Source organism: Phoenix dactylifera, unplaced genomic scaffold, assembly GCF_009389715.1.
Source record: "Phoenix dactylifera cultivar Barhee BC4 unplaced genomic scaffold, palm_55x_up_171113_PBpolish2nd_filt_p 000162F, whole genome shotgun sequence".
Lineage (NCBI taxonomy): Eukaryota > Viridiplantae > Streptophyta > Magnoliopsida > Arecales > Arecaceae > Phoenix > Phoenix dactylifera.
In genome coordinates, this window is record NW_024067705.1 from 161,077 (window position 1) to 182,157 (window position 21,081).

Below are 21,081 nucleotides of genomic sequence, written 5' to 3' on the forward strand. Positions count from 1 at the left end.
AGCATGGATTCGGGCACATGAGACCCCGAGATAGCATAACGCTGTCGAAACGTGGGTGCTCGCGCGGGTCCGGCAGTTCGGCCTCTGTTGCGTATTTATTAGCGAAGATCGAGAGGCTCGCATTCAGCCTGTAACGCGACCGGGAGCGGGGCATGAGCCGAGCGACGGCGGGGAGAATGGCCGAGGAGATCAGAAGGGCGAGCGTGGAGTCGCAGGCGGCGTCTTCGTCGGCGACGAGGTGGGCGTGGCCGTCGGTGCTACGATGGATCCCCACGTCCACCGACCGCATCATCGCCGCCGAGAAGCGCCTCCTCTCCCTCGTCAAGTATGTCCCTAAGCACCAATCCCATCTCCCTTATTCTATCGATTATTTCGCGAAAGAAAGCTTTAATTTGTTCCGGAGTGCAATTATGTTGCTTCTGTGGAGTTCTATGGATTCAAAACCGTGCATTTTTTCTTCCGGTTTGAGGATTAGTTTTGAATCTGTAATCTTCGATTGCAAATTATTGGTTCGTGTGAGAATTTCACTACCTCAAGCTTAATTTTTTTGCATAATGATCAAACTGAGAAGTCTTAATGGTCATGCAAGCTAGGGTTTTTAACTTGGATATATGGTGTAGATTAGTTGGAAGACAAGGATTATGAGTTGTGGCTTAAAATTTTAGATTCCCAAAGGAGATCCTGCCGTATGGTTATGCAGATATTTTGCAGTAATTTTTGAAAGTAATTTTTGAGTATGTGTCTGAATTGATACATTGTCTATGACCTTTGTTCTGTTCCTTTCTCCATTTGGTTCAAGTTTCAAGGGGTGTCTCAGGTTTCTTTATACTCCAAAAGCTCCAGTAATGGCACAGTTTCCTTAGTTGATGTTGATAGCACTTGATATCTCTATCAAGAGCAATAAAGATTAGAAAGGGCAAAAAAAAGGAGAAGAAGAGGGAGAAGAGAACAGTTATTTGATTTGGGTAAACAGCCCTTGGGTTTGTACATATTTATATTCCACATAATTACTAGCCTTTCAAAAGCAAGGCAATGCAATATAGCCATGACTCAATTTATCCAAGAAGTAGTAGCAAATTAAAAAGCTAAAAGAAATCAGCCCAATAGTGAGAAACCCTCTATCATAACCCAATCCTAACAAAATAAGAGCTCCTAACACTCCTCCCTTCAAAACTGACCTTCTCTTTAAAGTTGGATTTTATTTATTTTGCAGTATATGGTGATTTTTGTTGTCTTGTTCAGCTGGCATCTTTTGTGAAGGGCTAGCTTTTGTGCATGCAGACTGTAATATCTTCCATGTGCAACAATATCTCTAGGATCACTTTCCATCTGAATGTGAAAAGATGCCTTTAATTGTTCATTTCCAAAGCTCTTTTTGTGTAGCCTACATAATAGGCACGTTGAGGGCTTGGTGTCAGGTAATTCGTCTTGGAACACTTCATATTACTTATCATGTGTTATGTTCGCTTCTTTGAGCACAAACCATATTCATTAAATCTTTTCCCCTATAACCTAGCAATGAAGATGGTTGGGCACATTGTTTGATGGTTGGGCACATTGTCTCTCATTAGAAGTTCACAAGGGTGGTTGCATTATACTGTCACAAACTCCACTGAAGAGCCGCTTAAACAAATCTGATACCCCAAATAAAAATTCATCTAGGAATTTTTGTAAGTTCACCATTAACATTCTTATATTTTAAACAGTGTAAAAGAGCAAGTATTCCATTTACAAATTCTTTCAAATTCTTTCTATCTAGGCAACCCATGGTATAACTCAAGTTGGATAGTATCATTGGAGGGATTGGGGTAGGCAATCTTGATCTTTGAACCATCATTAATATGATATGGCTTTCCATTCTCTTATTCTTATCTCTATTTGATGGTTTATTGTTTTTTTAACGTTGGTGGATGTTGAGAGATTTGTGGGCTTCCTATAAGACCTGAGGCGGTTGGAGAAAACTCTTTCTCCACTTCGTTGAGGCTCAAAGTTATAATACATTGGTCTATATGAGTCCTGTTAGAAACTTTATTTCTTATGTGTTTTGCTTTCCACCTATATTTCTTTCCTTCCCAATTTGTTTCATAGTTCTCTAGGCAATTGAGAAGGGTCAGTTCCATTGACTCCTTTCATCATGTGAGAGCTTAGGGGGGCGTTTGGTATGGGGTGATCATCCTAGAATCAAGGGTGATGTGGGTAGAGGTGATGAGATCACCGCATTTGGTTGCACCACAGTGATCCTACGTGGCGGTGATCCTAAATCACCTTCACTTTTTAAATCACCGCGCAACCCAGTGGTGGGATACCCGTCCTTGAGGTCGAAAATCCAAGATCACCCTACGACAGTGATCTTGGATTGAAAGTTAAAGACAAAGATACCCCTCAATTTAGCAGAAAAATTGATATATCAATATACCATCAATATATTATGCCAATGTTATATATATATAATATTATGTTGATATTATGTATTATATTAATGATATACATTATATTATAATATATTACTAATCATATTATTATCATATTATTATTGAAGGATAATTTTAAATTATAGTAGAAATATATTATTATATTTTATATTTATATAACGAAAATATTTAATATATTACTCCTATTTACCTTATTTTTTTAATCAAAATAATTATTAGTATTAAAAAATCTATTATAAGTATAAATAAAAATATTAATTCTATAATGAAAAATAACATATTTTTATAAGATTAATAATTTATAGGATTAATAAATATATTTTTATAGAATATATTAATAATTAATATATTGATAAATATATTAATATTTTATTATAATATATTTTATATGATTAATAAATATATGATAAGAGCTACTAAAAGTAGAATATTTGACAAAATTATGGAGCTATTATAGGAATTAGCATATTGACTTACATTTTTTATTCATGAGAATGAAAAACACATAAAAAATCCATCTAAGATATATCAGGGGTATTTGTGGTATTATGTGGTCAGTGATGTTGGATCTCCGTACGATACCAAACAAGTTACTCATGGATACCTGGAGATTTTTAATCACTGGACCATGGCTTACCAAATATATTGATCTTAGATCACTGGAGATCAAATCACCCCAGCATTCAGATTACCGGGGATCTTAGATCACCGTGGTGATCCTGTTGGGGTTACCAAACGCCCCCTAGGGTTATTGAGAGCCTAGGGTTGTACCTTGGAGCCCTTGTGATCACCTAGACCTATGTGTAGTGGGGTCATCATAGGTTTTTGGCAGCAATACTCGTGCCTCTTCTAGGCCAGATTCTCTGTTTTCCTTTAAATTTTATATATGAATGTTTCCAACAGTCTAAAACCTTTAATTCATAAATTTTCTATGATTTTGTAGCTTGCTATCAGGTTCTTTTTGTTCTAGAAAAATATGGTCTAGTGCAGTTAGTACTTAGTAGCCTATTATTTCATGGTTGTGCGAGTTGCTGGAATTTCTGATTATAGTATCTGAACTACACACATATATATGTACATATATATCATGCATAGACACACACACATATACACACATATATACATATATATACATATTTGTACATATATACATACATACATATATATATATATATATATGTAAATGTGTATATGTGTATATATATATATGTGTGTGTGTGTGTGTGTGTGTGTGTGTACGGTACCGTCCGGTATGGTACGGTACAACATACCATGATATAATCACAAACTCAATTAGAGAACCGCTCAAACAAATTTGACACTCTAAATTGTTGTTATTAGCAATTCTTTTAAGTTCATCTTCAAAATTCTGATACTATAAGGGGCCTAAAGGAGCAAGTATTCCTTCAACAAATTCTTTCCATGTAGGGGACATGGTTAAGAGTTGGTTAATGCTAAAGCTTCATTATTGAAGATTGAATATGAAGAAACCTTGCAATGGGAACCCAGTACCTTCCTTTCATATCTTCAAATATCTACCCAGTAAAAGTCTAATTTGCACGAAAGTTGTGTTCTTTGCTAACATAGAGGCAAAAGACTTGTATCTTTGTGTTTGGGGTTCCGCATGTCTGTGTTTATGTACATTGAAATAGAGAGATATTTTGTACAATGACCCCCAAAAACTCTAATATTATTGCGTACCTTAAGAAAATGGGGTACTATAAGCCCTTTTTGGTTCCTATTTCTATCGTTATAAGTTATAATTATCATCATCTGGGCAAATGCCATTATTATTAATTAGTATTTTATGGTTTAATTTGTTACTCAGTCTGGTGCTTAATGATCAATATTGAATTTGTATTTGTATTTAAAAGTTTTTGTTATATGAAAAAGAGACCTTTTCTTCAGTTTCTTACCCAGTGTGTGAGATTTTAAATGGTAGTTTTGGAATATATTAGCAAGATCTATTAGGTTCTCCGGTTTCTATGCTCTTAGATACTTAGTTGGATCATGTAGGCAGATATTTGGAAGCTTTAATATATTCAAATAATATGTGTAAAACCAAATATTTCAGTATGTAATTTATGGATTTCTTTTTCTGTTTATGTATTTCAAAGATCAAATTATTATTTCTAGGAGTTCTTTTTGTATTTCAGAACTGGATATGTCCAAGAGCAAGTAAATATTGGTTCTGGGCCACCTGGGTCAAAGGTTAGATGGTTCAGGTCTTCCAGTGATCAGCCCAGGTTTATCAATACAGTGACATTTGACAGCCAGGATAACTCGCCGACACTTGTCATGGTTCATGGATATGGTGCTTCTCAAGGTTTCTTCTTTCGAAACTTTGATGCCCTTGCTAGTCGTTTTCGAGTTATTGCCATTGATCAACTCGGGTAAGCAATACCATTACTTGAGCACTCTCTTAGCAGCAAATTCTCTGAATATTCATTTTTCTCCTTTCTTTGATCTTTATTTAGTTAAGAGTTTTAACCTGTAAATATTTGTATTTTTCATTATGATCATGGCTATGCCTGAAGGGGAAGGAATATATCTATTCCAACTAATACACAGCTTATCTAATGCTTCCAAAATTACTAGCAACTTCTCTGAATATTCATTTTCTCTTTTCTTTGATCTTCATTTAATTCATTTTTCTCTTTTCTTCAATCTTCATTTAATTAAGAGTTTAACCAATGTAAGGTTTAAATATTTATATTTGTCATTGTGATTATGTTACATCAAGGGTAGGAATAGATTTATTCCAAATAATAAACAGCATGTTGGATGCATCAAAAAATATCTAATAACCTTGGTCTTTCAACTTCCATCTTGCAAATCTTGTTTGGAATAACACTAGAAACCACACCAAGTGAAAAAAAAAATTCTCCAAGTTTGAAAATTAGCCCAACCTTTTCAGAAACCACCATCATTGCTAGAATTCTCGAGCCACCATGTAGCTTTATTTTTCTTAAATAGTTTCGAAAAAACCTAGTTCCTTGGTGGCTACATTATTGTAGTTCTAGTCCAAGGCACCTTCTATACTTAAAAGATGCTACTTTAACCATAATTTCAAGTGCAATTTTTGAACCAGAACAAGGCACAAACACTAGAATGAACAGCTGCATGCCAAGTATGGGCGTGCAGCTGTGCTCAATACATGCTGAGCATGCCGAGTGTTCCATGTGGGCCAGTGACTAGCATGAGTATTGGCACTGGCACCTTAGTCTTCGACTTCAACTAACATTTCACTTGATTGTCTTTCGGATTCAGGCGATCAAAATTAAGTCCTAGACTTTCTCCAAGGGAAACTTCTCTCTCATTTTGACCAACTTTCTCATAACTTTTCTATGGCTTTGAAAGTACTTTTAGGACTTTGACACTTCTTATTGTCGTCATAACATAATCCAATAAAATTGGGATATTCTACTATAACATATTAACACTCTTTGAGTTCATATACTTGGATGCCTTTGTTTAAATTTCTTGAACACAAATTCTATTCATTGCCTTGTTGCAACTTTCATGATAAACAAATTTAACAAAATAAGGTCATCTTTATCTATTTTAGGAACATTAAATTTTGTAATTGCTACAGTGCAGTGCTTTCCATTGACCTTGTTGTAGAGAGAACCTCTAGACTTCAGTACTTTTCCTTAAACTAGTCAAGACACCTTTAAATCTTAATTGTTTATACTTAAAGATGCTAGTTTTACTAACCTTTTACCCAGTCATCTTCTAACTTAGTTGTTGGAAACAAAGTCCTGAATTTTTTCTGCAAGAGAAACTCTTTCTTTCTTTCCTCAAGGTCTGTTTGTTTCCTTGTAGATGAAATTGAAAATCAGGGAAGTCATGAAAGAAGCAACTTTCAAGAGTTCATTAAACCATTAATCTGCCATCCTATGTATCTCACTAATTACCATAACTTCCATATAGTATATTATTTAGAAAAAAAAAAACAAATAATGACCTCCTAATCAAAAGTCACTTTTATGGCATAAAAACCATCCTGCTTTCCTCAGTTTCCTATCTAGTACAGGCAGTCTCTCCAACAAAGAAAATGCAAAACAAATTATTCAAGAGTAATTTGAAACAGAAGATGTCTACTGTTTGAAAATCTTGTAAATGGACCTTCATTCCTAGGGATTCATTTCCAAGGAATTCACTGCCATTGTTTCTTGTAGTTAAACTGAAACAAGCAGATCCGTAGTTTACCAACTTTGTAGTGGAACTTTTTAGGGAGCTGAAAATATTTTAGATCTTTGGCACTTAATACCATTACCATATCACTAAGTCAAATGAGATGTTTTGCTGCAACAAATAAGTTCCCTGTGCTTCCATATACTTGGATATCTTTGTATAAATTTCTCGAATACAAATTCTGATTGTTTCCATCTTGCGACCTTTATAATCAAAGGGACCTACTATAATAGGGATCTTTTTATCTCTTTTATCCATTCATCTTTTTAATAGCGCAGTTCAGTGTTCTCCCCTAACCTTGTTTTGGGAAGCACCTTTGCATATTAATGTTCTGCTCGAACTTGAGATTTCCTGTCTTCATCACCATACAGTGCTTTTACTTGTAAACATAAAAATTGCTGAAGAAAGCATCCAGCAAGAGTATAAGATATGTAACTCATTCTAATTGATTGCATTTAGATTCTACAAGCACCAAAATTTTCCACTGGATGCAAGGATATGCAATAGTAACCCTTAGGAAGAGACTTTATTATTGGAGTATGTTTTCCATCTTGCAATGACATAACCCTATTTAAAATGAAACTGGACAAATTGATGATCACTTCCTTGCACCAACTGGGAGATAGCTGTAAGAGACACGTCACACCCCAAACCTGCCGCTTAGGCCTGGCACGTGACATGGCCACATATTTCCTAGGGCACGACCTTAGAGAATATGCAAGGTCTAAAGATCTAAACCTATTACCTAATAACAACAGATTAGAAATTAAGATAGACAGACACTTTATAAATAAATGTTGAAAATATAGGGTTTAGATACATCCGATATCAGAAACAAAATCTAGCACACACTTTCTCCAAAATCTCGGATCGACCATGTGAAGCTAAGCATCCTGCGGCTATGAAAAGATATCAAATAATAATATGAGCTAACAACTTAGTAAGAATCCTCCATGCACACACACCACCATAAATGAGATAACAATTTTAGAATATATATATATAACTGTTAAGATAACATTAAAATGTGGCAAGTATAAAGTTCATATTGCTAACAATTTGGTAATTAAATATTTATTTGATCACAGATTGTTTAATATATTTCACATATAAAACAAAATCAATGCCAATCAGCGGATCATATACTACTAGTAAAGCAGCATCGAATGCATATGACATATCACCGAAATAGCACTTCAGTTATCCATAGCATATATCACCAGGTCAATAGTTTCATTGAATAGTATTTTTAGTTAGATTCTTTCTCCTTTATCTGATTAGCACATCAGATTTGACAACACTATTATTCCAGCATTGGACTAGCGATGACCATGCTCCAGCTTGTGGCAGGCCAAACCACATATCATGCTTCCGTCCAAGGTCCGCCGTACCGGTACCGGTCGGTGTACCGGTACCGGCCCGGCCCGGTACATACCGGTCCCATATCGGTCTATATTGGTTCCATACCGATTTCGTACCGGTACGACAGTCGTGCTGGCCGGTTTTTCAATGAAAAACTTCCGGTACTAGATTTCACGCTGATCCGGTACCGGTCCCTACCTGGATCGGTTCGTATCGGCCCGTACCGGCCGGTACGGCATACCTTGCTTCCGCCTATGGCCAAAAACCACGATACTGCAACTTAGCCCACAGTTGACACACCATATATACCATGTTTGATGTGTGGCCAACTAGTCTAGATGCTCCACTTTTTCTCGATCTTATAGTTATGACCAAGGAATGCCGTACCGGTCCGTACCGGCCGGTACGGGCCGGTACGTACCGGTCCGTACCGGCCGGTACGGGCCGGTACGTACCGGTCCGGTCCCTGACCGGTATCGGACACAGATGAAAACCGGTATTTCCGGTTTTCTTCTGTGAACCGGCCGGTACGGAGACCGTACCGGCCGGTACCGGCCGGTACCGCTTGGTACCGGCCTCGTACCGGTGCGAACCGGCCGGTTCGCACCGGTACGGTGTTTTTTTGGGGGGGGGGACCACAGCGCCTCGCTGTGGTGTTGTTTTTTTTTTTTGATGGGAAAGAAAGTGGTCCGGACCGGTACGGTACCGGTCCGGACCGGTACCGTACCGGTCCGGCCGGCCACCGGTACGCCGATCCGGACCGGTACGGCGGACCTTGGTTATGACAAAACCTAGTTTACTTAAAAGTCACTTATAGTTAAGCATAATGTATCATGTTGAATTGTTTTTTTGGTATTGGACTAGTCACAACCATGCTCTCGGCTGTGGCAGGCCAAACAAAATCATGCCCTGTCTCCTAAGGCTGAAACCATATACATTGTGTTTCATCCTTTCAGGCATGCCAACCAATCCATACCCCATCTTACAATTATGCCAAAATTATGATTTTCTTTAAATTATTGACACCTAACATGATCACTATAATTAGGCATAAATTAATATAGTTCATACGTAGTTAAATTAGGTCATATCATGATCCAAGCAACATTAAAATCATCAACACATAATACATGTACTAATAAATGTAAAATATGCACAATCATATAGGCGATAGTGAAAAGGGATTCGTACAAATTATTTATCTTTATCATTAATATATTATATATCTATGTACAAAATATCCATAATCATGTGAGTGGTCGTGTTCAGAGATTCTTACCTTTACTGGTAGCACAACCAACCAAACATGTCAACTCGGTTTGCAACTCCACCTAACGCACTTGGTTAACCTAAAATTAATATTCAACATAATGAAATTTAGAAATCAACTTCACCACCAATTTAAATAATTAATTTCTATTTTTTAATTTTTCAAATCCGATTTTTCATCATTAACACTAATCCTATAGTTTCTACAGCCTAATCGCAATAGTTAAATTAAAGAAATAAAGGTCTAGAATTTACCTTAGCTAGTGGGTCGAGGAGAGACCCTTTACTTGTCCTCTCTAGGTTCAGATTACTGTCCATCTACACATGATCAAATCCACCCTAATTAGGAAGATAATCTTGGATGAAAGAGGGGATTTGGGATGTTGGTCATGGGTCCAGGGTGGTGATCCTGGTTTAGGGGTTGGGTTGAAGATGGGATCAAGTTGGTGGGAAATGACCTTCGATTGGTCAACATAGGGTGAGAGAGTGTGTATGCCGGGTTTAGTTCGACTTATAGAGAGAGAGAGGAGAGAGAGAAAGATAAAGGGAAGAGAGAGAGATAGAGTAAGAGAGAGAGGAGAGAATGAGAAAAAGAAAGAGGAAATAAGGGCCTTGAGCCCATCCACTCGGGCAAAGAGGGGCTGAGAGAGAAAGAGAGGAATTGAGGAGGAAGGTGAAGGGGTATGGAGCTCACTAGCAAGGTGGCCACGTTTTTTGATGCTGCATGGAGAGGCAATGTTTCTAGTCGCTGGGTTTGATGCAGGATAGTGGAGAAACAATGGAAGAAGGGGGAGATGTGGTTCTTGACTGTCCACTGATGACGGCACCTAGCAGCCTCCATGGCTACCATTATAAATAGAGCGAGGGGAGTTGGTAGGGCTCATTAGTAAGGCTGTCAGGACTGGTAGCAACGGAGGCCACCAGACGACAAGGAAGCGGGGACAAGAGGGGGGTCTAGCTTGTGGTGACTAATCACATTCCTTGTTTGCGGGAAGGGGGTAATGGCAATGACGAGGTCGCAGTGTTAAATATAGAAGGAAGGGGTTAGGAGGCTTTTCAGTGGTCCGAATCGGGGAGGAGGAGAAAAATAAAAGGGGAAGCGGCGGCCTTGCCCTCCCTCCGGTTACCTTGGTGCGCTAGGTAACAGTCAGCCGACATCCCGAGGAGATGAGGCTATCGGTGGGTGCTCTCAATTGCGTGGTGCCACAATCGAGCATCCTTGTTTACACCACACCATAATAGGGTGATTCCTGTTCACTCGGTGGAGGAGATGAATCCCCTTTCTTCCTGCTGCTATTTGGTCGGGTGCATCTAGCTTGACCGGTCCCTAATCAAGGCCGGCTCACGATGGTCCTCACAAAACATGAGAGAAGCATTTATCTAACAAGGATTTAGATGAGAAGATGTTTTAGTTTAAGATGATTATTAGGTATTATGCAAAAGGTGAGACATGGTTTTTTGAGTCATAATATACAAATTATACGTAAGTTTCTCCCAAGCTTTAGCACCTTTTATGGTTTGCTAAGCTAGGGTAAATTGAGTGAAGGAACATGAATTAACTGTGCATTTTGATGAATTTCATCAAGAGAAGTGCGATTATACTTATCTTCCCCTCTCACCCAACTTCTCTATCTATTATTCTTCTCTCTCTCTCTCTCTCTCTCTCTCTCTCTCTCTCTCGCGTTAATCTGCATATTTTAATATTCAGATCCAGTCCAGATCACAAAGCAGGATCTGATCAATCTCTCCTCCTCTTTCCTTCTATCTATCTATCCTTGTTTGCTTCCTCGGCTTGTTTTACTTCATACCTTCCTTCTTTATGAGTTGCTATACCTTGATTTCAAAATGCATCACATCTATCTATTAAATAAAAAAAGGATTTGGTGACAAATCTATGTGGGTTCTCCAAAATTATCTTGGGACTTTGTGTGCCTTTTCTGTAATTTCAATTCATCATTTAGCTTGCTCCCCTGAAAGTTATTTTGGATTTCTTATTGAATTATCTCTCCGTTCCCTTTTCCTCTCCAATAGATTTACCTCCATTTTTTTGACATTTTGATTATATTGTGTTCTTTTCTTTTGGTTCTTAACTTTTTGGTTATATCTTTGTTTGGTTTGATGTTTTGATACTAATTACCATATTTGGTACATTTTGTGCTTTTATGATACATTCACATGGTAACAATTTATACTTGATTATTTTTCTTTGCAGTTGGGGTGGATCAAGTCGACCAGACTTTACATGTAAAAGCACCGAAGGTTTGTGAAGGCCACTTCTTTTGAACTAATAAATCATGTTATTTCCACCGTTGGGTTATTTGAAATTAATTAGTAGCCTAATATTCTTTAATTTTGTAATTTATTTATTTCTGTTAATCAAATGTTAAACTTGTTTCATGTATCTTCTCTAACCAACATTTTCCCTCAAGTGTAGTTCTATAAGAATGTGATTGGTTTTACTAAGATGTCACTAATAACAAGCTTCTAGTAGATGTTAAACTACTATTATTTAGATGAAAAGTGCTTAGCACTATTCTTTGATCATTTCTGCCCCCAGAGTCGCTTCCCACTGAAAAAGAATGAGAGTTGACATTATAATCTGGTCTAAAGATTCTTCATTCTCTTTTTTGTATTTCTTTCTGATGCTAGTGTTGGAATACTGACTTTTGTTAGAATTGTGATAGCATATATTTTATGTAGATCATTCACAAATTTTTTGTTTTTCATCTTTTATCCATTGAAATATTGCAGAAACTGAGGCATGGTTCATTGATTCTTTCGAAGAATGGCGCAAGGCCAAAAATCTCACTAATTTTATTTTGCTCGGGCATTCTTTTGGAGGATATGTTGCAGCAAAGTATGCTCTGAAGGTAATAAACTATTGAGGTGAATTATATACAAATTTTCTACAGGTGCGTTTTCTTGTGTCTATGATGTCTTTTGTTCTCTTTGCAGCATCCTGAGCACATTCAGCACCTGATTTTGGTTGGTCCTGCTGGCTTTACATCCGAGTCAGAACATAAGTCAGAGTGGTTGACAAAATTTAGAGCAACTTGGAAAGGAACAATAGTAAATCATCTATGGGAATCCAACTTTACTCCTCAAAAAATAATACGGTAATGTTTCTACCTTAGTATAATTTAAGTTTCTTCTAAAAGGGAATATTTTTAATTGCTCATTCCACTGATTACTTCTATATAGATATTTCTTGTTCATATGATGCTTCCTCAGTTCTTAAATAGTTGTAGGTATTGGAAGGAAGTGGCTTTCATTTAAACTTTCTGGTTAGGTTGATAATATAAGAAAAACGACATTTCATAATCATGCATTTAGTGCTGGTGGCATGGGCATGCTGACACACATGCCACCCTGTGTCACAGCAATAAAAAGATTAGTAACCTGTTATAAGAGATTATTTTTTTTAAAGAAAAGTTTAGTAAGTGTTGTGTAGCATAGTCCCAGGTACTGGTACTGACCTGAGATGGTACATGCTGGTTAGCACAGACTCTTAACATTTCACAATCATGCATTTAGTGCTGGTGGCATGGGGTATGCTGACACATATGCCACCTGTGTCAGAACAAAAAACAAAAAGCTTAATAAACCTTTTTAAGGAATATTTTTGAAAAATCTTTAATAAGTGTTTTGCAGAACCGTTCCAAGTACTGGATTGTAACCTGGCATGGTACATACTGGTTAGCACAGACTCTCGGCACTTGAAACATTAATTTTAATATGCGAAATCCTTGGCCAATCCCTGCATAGAACAAAAGCTCACTTTTGATATTATTGTGGTAGGTAAAACTCATTGCTGGAATAGTCCAACAAACCACCAATATAAAAGGAGTTGCAACAAAAAAGTTCTATAAATGTTCAAGGGTCTAGTATGTATCTGATTTGGATATGTATCTGACCTGGATTTTGGAGCTGGACACAACTCTATTTTAACTCAACACTTTAATTAACTTTTAAGTATTAGTTGCTTCTTGATGTATTCTAGTCTGTATCATTCTTCTCATTACAAGTAACACCCACTGGGTAATCAACCATTACATCAAAATATGTTTTCTAGGAGGTTAAGGATAATACGGTATATTTTTCCTTTGCTGCTTTGTCAAGCAGAGGTCTAGGACCTTGGGGCCCTGATCTAGTCCGCAGATATACAAGTGCTAGATTTGGTTCTTATTCATCTGGTGACATGTTGACCGAAGGGGAGTCCAGATTGCTAACAGGTAACTTTAACATACTGCTGTTGTCTAACATCAGAGTAAATATTCTAATTCTTTGACCTGAATTTTATAGTTTTCTCTCTTTCCTCAATGAAGATTATGTATACCATACTTTAGCTGCCAAGGCTAGTGGAGAACTGTGCTTGAAGTATATATTTTCTTTTGGGGCATTTGCGCGGAAGCCTCTTCTACAAAGGTTGGTACCTGTGCATTTTCTTATTAATTCTAAATATGAAGCTGTACCTAACAAAACAAAATGTAAACGTTACCAACCTTCTTGGTCCATTTGTGTCCCATAATTTCTTCTCGGTGAACAACTATTTATATGGTACCTTTTATTCCTGTTATCTGTGACATCAAATGAAGATTGGCTTTAAAAGTAGTTATAAACTTAATACCCTTATTCTGACCCAATTTCAGGGGTGCCACTCGTAGAACCATTCAAAATTCCTATACCAAAACTTAGGACACCAGTTAATGCTTGTCAGCTACGGTAATTGTTGATCTTGTAATTGTTTTCTGGTAGATAAGAATGTAGAAAGCAAAACTAACAAGTGAATGAGAGAAGAAAGCTGAGCAAGGAGTTCTGTTTTCTTACCAAACTAGTTATTTTGTATGTGCACTACACGTGCGCTAAACATGCTTTTATCAATGCAAACTTCAAAATTAATCTTCCATATCATATGCAATGATGCAAATAAACATGAAAAATTGATCAATTATCCAAAATAATATTAAACAATTTAAAGCAAGCCACCAGTTTGAATAAAATATAAAATAGTATTGTAATTAATTTAAATTGCATAGTTCATCCATGAAATGAAAGTAAAAATGACTATAGTAATGAGCTTCTATTAGATATTGCAGCAAAAGAGAAACAAAAAACAGTAGTTAGATAATGAAATTATGCAAATCTGCAACCAACCATCCAAAGTAATGTTTACTTGGTGAATAATTATTTCATAAATTAAAAAATCATCATTTTCCCTTCTGCATTGTAATATGGTGTAAGGTCTAATCATGATATCATAAGTTTAATCCTAGAAAAACCATTCTGAATTGAAATGAGCAGATAAATGTGATGGAAGATAACTAAAGCCATGTTTGGTGGATGTCAAGATTGAACAATTCTATCATCCCATTTTAATGAACACCTTTAGAAACCATTGTTGATAATTGTAATGGTTTCAACAAACATTATTTATTAATTCTTTCATGACTAAGATCATTTCATATTAAACAATCATGTTTATAATTATGGTTACATCTATTATAACCAAGAACTTATCAATAGAAGGAAAATGATGTTATTATTTGTCCAAAGTTAGCCAAATACTTTTCCTTTTATACCTTTTATTTGAACAAAGAAATATTTTATCTGGTTGGTGTCAAATTAAAAACATTATTTTATGTAAACAGTAACAATGCATATATTGAATAACAAATGTTGTTTTTTGGTTATAAAACATCTGGAAATGATAAAATAATGGCCCAATGATAATCTTTATCCAGAAACTGCTCCATTTTTTGAGTAGTTTTGTTGATGCCACAATAAGGGAAATGTTAGAACAACTCTAATCCATTGAGAGAGAGAAAAAGAAAGCAGCCTGTGTGGAGATCTGATGCGCAGACACATGCAAATATTAGGCTACAAATAAATCAAAATAAGGAACGTGAAATTAAGCACCAAAGGGAAGAGTAAATGCAGAAATAGAAAATGTCGAGATACATTCAGTGCTACCCTATTATAACCCTTCTTATTTTTTTAATCCCAATCTACATCGCATTTGCTCATTTGGATAGGTCATCTATCTTTCCCAGTGGTTGGAGCAATTAGTCCAGTACTTAAAAAAAAGGACCAAGTTTAGGTGTGAAAATGGAAATACAAAATTTTACAGAACCTCATTTTGTTATGTTTTATTGATCCAATATGTGAGGTAAGAAAACAAATTTTCTATGCAAACAATTATTTGAGAAAAGTCAAGAAATGAGATTTATGAGATACCTTTCCCGTTTTTTGAGATACCTGGCTACCTAGTTTCATAAAAACTTGTTTCTTGCAAACTCAAATCCAACCTTCTCATCTCTAGAAAAAGGCCAAGTCTCACATCCTCCATTCGCCCTTCCTTTCCTCCTCTTCTTCATGTCGTCATTTACCCCTTCTCTCCTACCCACTTCCCCTCCTCTCCATCAACCCCCTTTCTTCCTCCACCTCTCCTATTTGCCCTTTTTTCCCTCCTCCTATCCCACTTTCCCTCTCATTCACCCCCATCCTCTGGCATTGTTCCTCTCTTAGCCCTTCTCTTCCAATGGCCTAATTTTTTATCCTCTCCTCCCATCCTATTATCATGGTTTGACTTTTTAAACCTCCCAAGAACCATTCCCTTGCCTAACAACAAATTAAATATATACACCATTGTAAATTCTTGTATTTATAAAAAAATGGGTTTTATGAAAATAAATTGTGTATAACTAACAATTAAATAATGCCAGAAAGTCGCATGATGGACCTTATAAATTCCCATGACATCATGTTGAAACTAAGAAAATTGTAAGAAAATGAAAGGTTTACATTACTTTCTTATTTTTCTAAATCTCCTTCAGCAACAGCAGCAACACTCAAAAGACATTAAAGTGGTTTTTTCCTCTATATTAAATTTTTGTTCATGCAATATTCATTAGCTTCTCCAATACATATTGTCAAACCTTAGTACTTTTGGTTGCCAAATATTTTATCTGGTGTCAACATTTGCAATCTATGCTCTCAAAAAGAATAGAAACATCCGCATTCTAGTTTTCCCGGCTTTCTTATATCATTGCATTTTCTCTAATCTCTAGCAATAGACTTGCTAGCTTATTTGTCAAAGGAAAGAATAGAGGAGAGATGTCTTTGTATTCAAGTGACTTCCTCAAGCAACATCGTGTTTAGCCTCTTTTTGATGCACAACAACCTACCCATCAACCACACCTATTCATCAAAAGGGTTGTCAAGTGCATGAGGCACCTGCCACTGGGGCTTGGGGATGGTTAAATGTACGTAGCATTACCCCTTTGTGCGGAGAGGCTGCTTTTGTGTTTCAAACCTATAACGCTCATGTCATAGCGGAGCAACCTAACTCCTACTTTAAGGCTTACCCTCAACCACACCTTTTTATCATCTATGTAATTAAATTTAACTGTGTTGCATGTTTTAAAATGTCTGCAGATATGTATGTATTCGGACATGCATGTATATTCATGCGAATATATTCATACTTCCTCAGGCACCTTCGTGTATTAGCCTCTTCTTGATGCACAACAACTCATTCATCAACCACACCTATTCATAGAAGGGCAGCCCGGTGTACGAGACTGCTGCCACTATGGGGTTTGGGGAGGGTTAGATATACGTAACATCATCCCCTCGTGTGGAGAGGCTGTTTTTGTGTTTAAAACCTGTGATGCCCATGTCAAAGTATTGTTGCATTAAGGCTCATTCCTCAAACACACCTATTTATCACCTATGTAATTTAGCTGTGTTGCATGTCTTAAATGTCTGCAGATGTGTATGTATTCGCACATGCATATATATTCATGCAGATATATTCACACTCAAAGGTTACACGTGCAAAAATTTGTCAATATCTAAAGCTTTCCTAGATTCGACAAGTATATCTATGTCAAATATATGCCAAGTTAAAAAATGCTACATTTGCCATCTTAGATCATCAGTTATTCAATGCGCGAAAACTTTAACTTCCATGTGGTTTGCTATGTATATTAAGTTGCAATTGCTTCATATGAATTCCTTGCTAACTTTATCCTGTGGTCCCAGGCAATATCTTTATTCAATGGGGTGGTTGTTTTCTTATGTTTGCTCCTTTTTCTGTTTCTTTGAAATCACATGCTGCATGAACAGCTATATGTTTGAAGGTTCAGCAATGATCCTGTTTCATGAACATGTCTTTAGACTACTAATTGGCAGACATTGACGAATATGAGGATACAAGAGGTGCCACATGCAAGATGTCACTCTTATAGTCACAATGGTGAATTTAGAAATTTTACTCAACAGTGTAACCCTTTCCCCTTGAAATGCAGCATGATAAAACCATTGAAACTAAGAACTTGATGAGAGGAAAACTATGGAAAAGAGAGACCCAGAAATCTAATCTTGAGAATTGATATTAGGTGCTGCATTGACTCCATGGTTACAGTCACTGTAGGATGTGGCTTTTCTCTGCTGACCTGCCTCTGATGGGGCTTTGGCCTAACAAATAGCGCTCAGTCAAACCTGACCAGTTGAACTGCATCACATCTGAGTAAAAATTTTCCTTGATGGTTTTATGTTATTAACATCTTTTAGATTCACATAACTAGGTACATTAGTCCTTTGTTTACCCTTCTCATTGTTTTGACAGCAGGAATATATATTCAGAGACTTGCATTGGCATCACATAATGTCTTTGTTGCTTGCATGCAGTGCCTCAGAGTGGAAAGTGCCAACTACCTTTATTTATGGTTACGATGATTGGATGAACTTTCAAGGGGCACAACAAGCTCGCAAGGACATGAAAGTTCCTTGTGAAATCATAAGAGTTCCTCAGGTCTCTCTCTCCCTCTATCTATCTCTGTGCAAGCCTTCTTACTTTCAGACGAGCATGATGAAGATGTAACTTCTAAGTGCTTATTAATCAATTGCAGGGAGGGCACTTTGTTTTCATTGATAACCCTTCAGGATTCCACTTAGCGGTCTTCCATGCATGCCGGAGATTTCTATCCGCAGTTCATGTAGATGACCAAACTGTACCTGAAGGTATTACTGCTGTGTAGGTTGTCATCTTGTCCATTTTTCTACTTTAGGTGTCCTATAACACCATACCTGAAGGCATTACTGCTGTGTAGGTTGTCAAATGTATTATTACCATTCTTGTAACTCAATGTGTTAGCCAATACAATCATCTTTGTATGCTGTGTATCTTGTTGCTTTTGGAATAAATAGATGAACGACTTCAGATACTTACAGGATGTTCTGACAGGTTATGTTATCTTTTGGTCAAATGACCATCACAATCTGTGATGAGTTTAGCTCCGTTGGCTTTGGTGACTATATTCTGTTTATGAGTTTAGCTCCGTTACCTGCCTAATAACTGAAATTGAAATTCACGAGAATAAAGAAGCAAGATTAAACAAGCTACGGATAATACTGAAAAATTACCTAATATTTGTTTAATCATAACTCAATGATGATAGGAACAGGAAAACCATCAAGGAAAATCTAAAAAGTAGTTCGAATTTGGTAAGCTTATGTAGAAGTACCAATGCTGTCCCAATTATCCAATCATTCTTACCATGTCAGTGATAGAACTATAAAAGAAATTTAGACAAGTAAAATTTGAATAATCATATGTAAGCATACTTGATTACCATACCTGACAACAACAATTAATTCTTGATCATTTAATCAACCTTGTTCATTTAATGAAACAAAACTTTGAAAAGCAAAGAGAAAAAGTTGTAATCGAATAAGAAAAGGGTGGTTTAGAGCACGAGGCAGGATATAATGGATATACATAGCCTTCTCCTGCATATGAAGAGATTTTCTTTACATTTCGAGCTTGTGATATTCAAGTTATGATAGAGCAATCTTAACAATATGTTAAAATTTATTTTCAAAGTTGAAATCTGATACGCTAGTAAGAAAAGTTGGAACCATTTGCTCATTTTCATATTTGGGCCAAACAATTTGGTAACATTGATTGCATTTTGACTTCAATACCAAACAATGGAGATCTCATGGATAAGGATCGTAAATGGTAGGGGACTAAGAAGTAACTAATAGTTAAAGCAAAAAGAAGAGTATAGCCGGTGGAAGGAGCAAAATTATTTGTTCGGTCCGACAAGGTAACTACGAAGAATCAACTTAGAAATTGTGGTTTATGTTATCCACCACAAGAACATGAATGTTAATACAATAAATTACTAAACTTGTTTGGTTCTTTTAACATGTCCTAGGTTCATAGAACATGTAATTATGCATTTCTCATTTAAAGTTTAGCGGGTACTTCATCATTACTAGCACAAGAACTAAGGAAGCTATACCGTGATGGCGGACAAGGTGTATAATAGCGGAAAGAGTTGTCGAGTAAACAGATTAGGCCATCAGAATATGTGATAAGGCTCATCGTGGACATGATCATACAGTTAGTAAACTACAAGCAATAGACCCATGAAAAGCTCGGGAATACGTCATCACATAACCAAAAAAAAAAAAAAAAAATCTAATCTATCAGATTGCATGTATGACAGGTGGCTAAAGATCGAACTACATTTGATTCTGTGCAGAATCAAAAAATAATTTCTTTTTATTGTTTAATGAAAAATAGTGGAACCCTATTACAATTCATGATCCCTATCAAGCTAAGACTCCTGGACTCAAACATGCTCATTGATTGATTCTGCTAACCTACCTGACTAGTAGGCTTCTGAACTTTATGGACCCACCCTTGTCCCGTCCTGGCCAAAACTTGACCTATCACTGCTTAACCAACTTACACCCAAAATTTTACCATGATGATATTGAAGATATAGAGGCCTTCCTGTTCTCTAAAAAGGATGGAAGGTTGCGCTCAAATCCTCTCCACCTTCGCAACCTTCTAGGAGTCAACACCAACAAATGGGTTTTTCATAGAGCAGTGCAGCACTGGGCTTCAGACCCTAGCTACACAAAGAAAAAGTGAACCACCAATTAAAATATATGCAACAATTTTTATCATAGTTTGATCCAAATGACTTAATTTTACCTAGATCAACTCAAAAACATTGTCAGTGTTTTGGCTCCATGTTAAATTAATTATCAATCCATTAAAAAGTCGATGAAAAATGTATACTTCACCTAAATGGAAAAACCTTAGCAAAATTAACCCAACCTGAGAAAACAAACCCTCCTGACCCTAATTGGGTTGAGTTTGGATTTAGTGCATTTTACTTAGGGTTAAGTATGGGTCAGGATTTCCAGAACATTAAATGGATTGCTTATAGGTCAAAACTTTTATCCAATTTGGGTCGATGATAGAGTTCTATTTGGATCAAAGTATTTTAGGTTTGGTTAAGTTATGATCTTGGATAAGAATTTTTTAAGTACTTAGTCTTTTTCTTAATACTAGTTGTTTAAATCATTTCAGAAACTAACTAGTAAGAATTGTAAATTAGGTTTGATCTAGGTTAGCATAGAATTTATAATCAAATGGGTGACCCAAAATGATTCGTGGGTGGGTATGAGTCAAGAGATCTTGACTTGCTGTCGGGCTGAGTCAGGTTGGGCCTGGATCAAGAGTTTATGTCACCCGATATAAACCCTATCCGACTAGACACATTGTTCCCTGTATTTATTATCTAGTAACTTTAATTCAAGAATAAGCTTAAATCATTTTTTTTCCCTTTCAGAAACATAGTATGAATGTCCCTCTTTATGATTAAACATATAAACGTGCAATGAGAGGGGTGCGAACCAAGCTACATGGCAAGTTAGCCCAAGCAAACAAAAAATAAATTCGTATAACCTTGGATACCTTTATGATGAACTTAGTTTTCCACCTCGTATCTAACAAATA

The 21,081-nt window shown here is 36.5% G+C and overlaps 1 protein-coding gene across 2 annotated transcripts; it reads left to right on the forward strand.

The window, feature by feature from the left end:
* The first annotated feature begins 14 nt into the window (after positions 1–14).
* LOC103724377 (probable 1-acylglycerol-3-phosphate O-acyltransferase) lies at positions 15–18,537 on the forward strand. Of its 2 annotated transcripts, XM_008815609.3 has the most exons (9): positions 16–325; positions 4,589–4,825; positions 11,473–11,519; positions 12,012–12,130; positions 12,216–12,376; positions 13,383–13,492; positions 13,586–13,685; positions 17,952–18,075; positions 18,173–18,537. In XM_008815609.3, the coding sequence occupies exons 1-9, from the start codon at positions 153–155 to the stop codon at positions 18,299–18,301; spliced, it is 1,200 nt and encodes a 399-aa protein (XP_008813831.1). In that variant the 5' UTR covers positions 16–152; the 3' UTR covers positions 18,302–18,537. The 2 variants fall into 2 exon arrangements, with proteins under 2 accessions (XP_017702438.1, XP_008813831.1); XM_017846949.3 differs by lacking the exons at positions 13,383–13,492; positions 13,586–13,685 and having other exon boundaries at positions 15–325.
* The last annotated feature ends 2,544 nt before the right edge of the window (positions 18,538–21,081 follow it).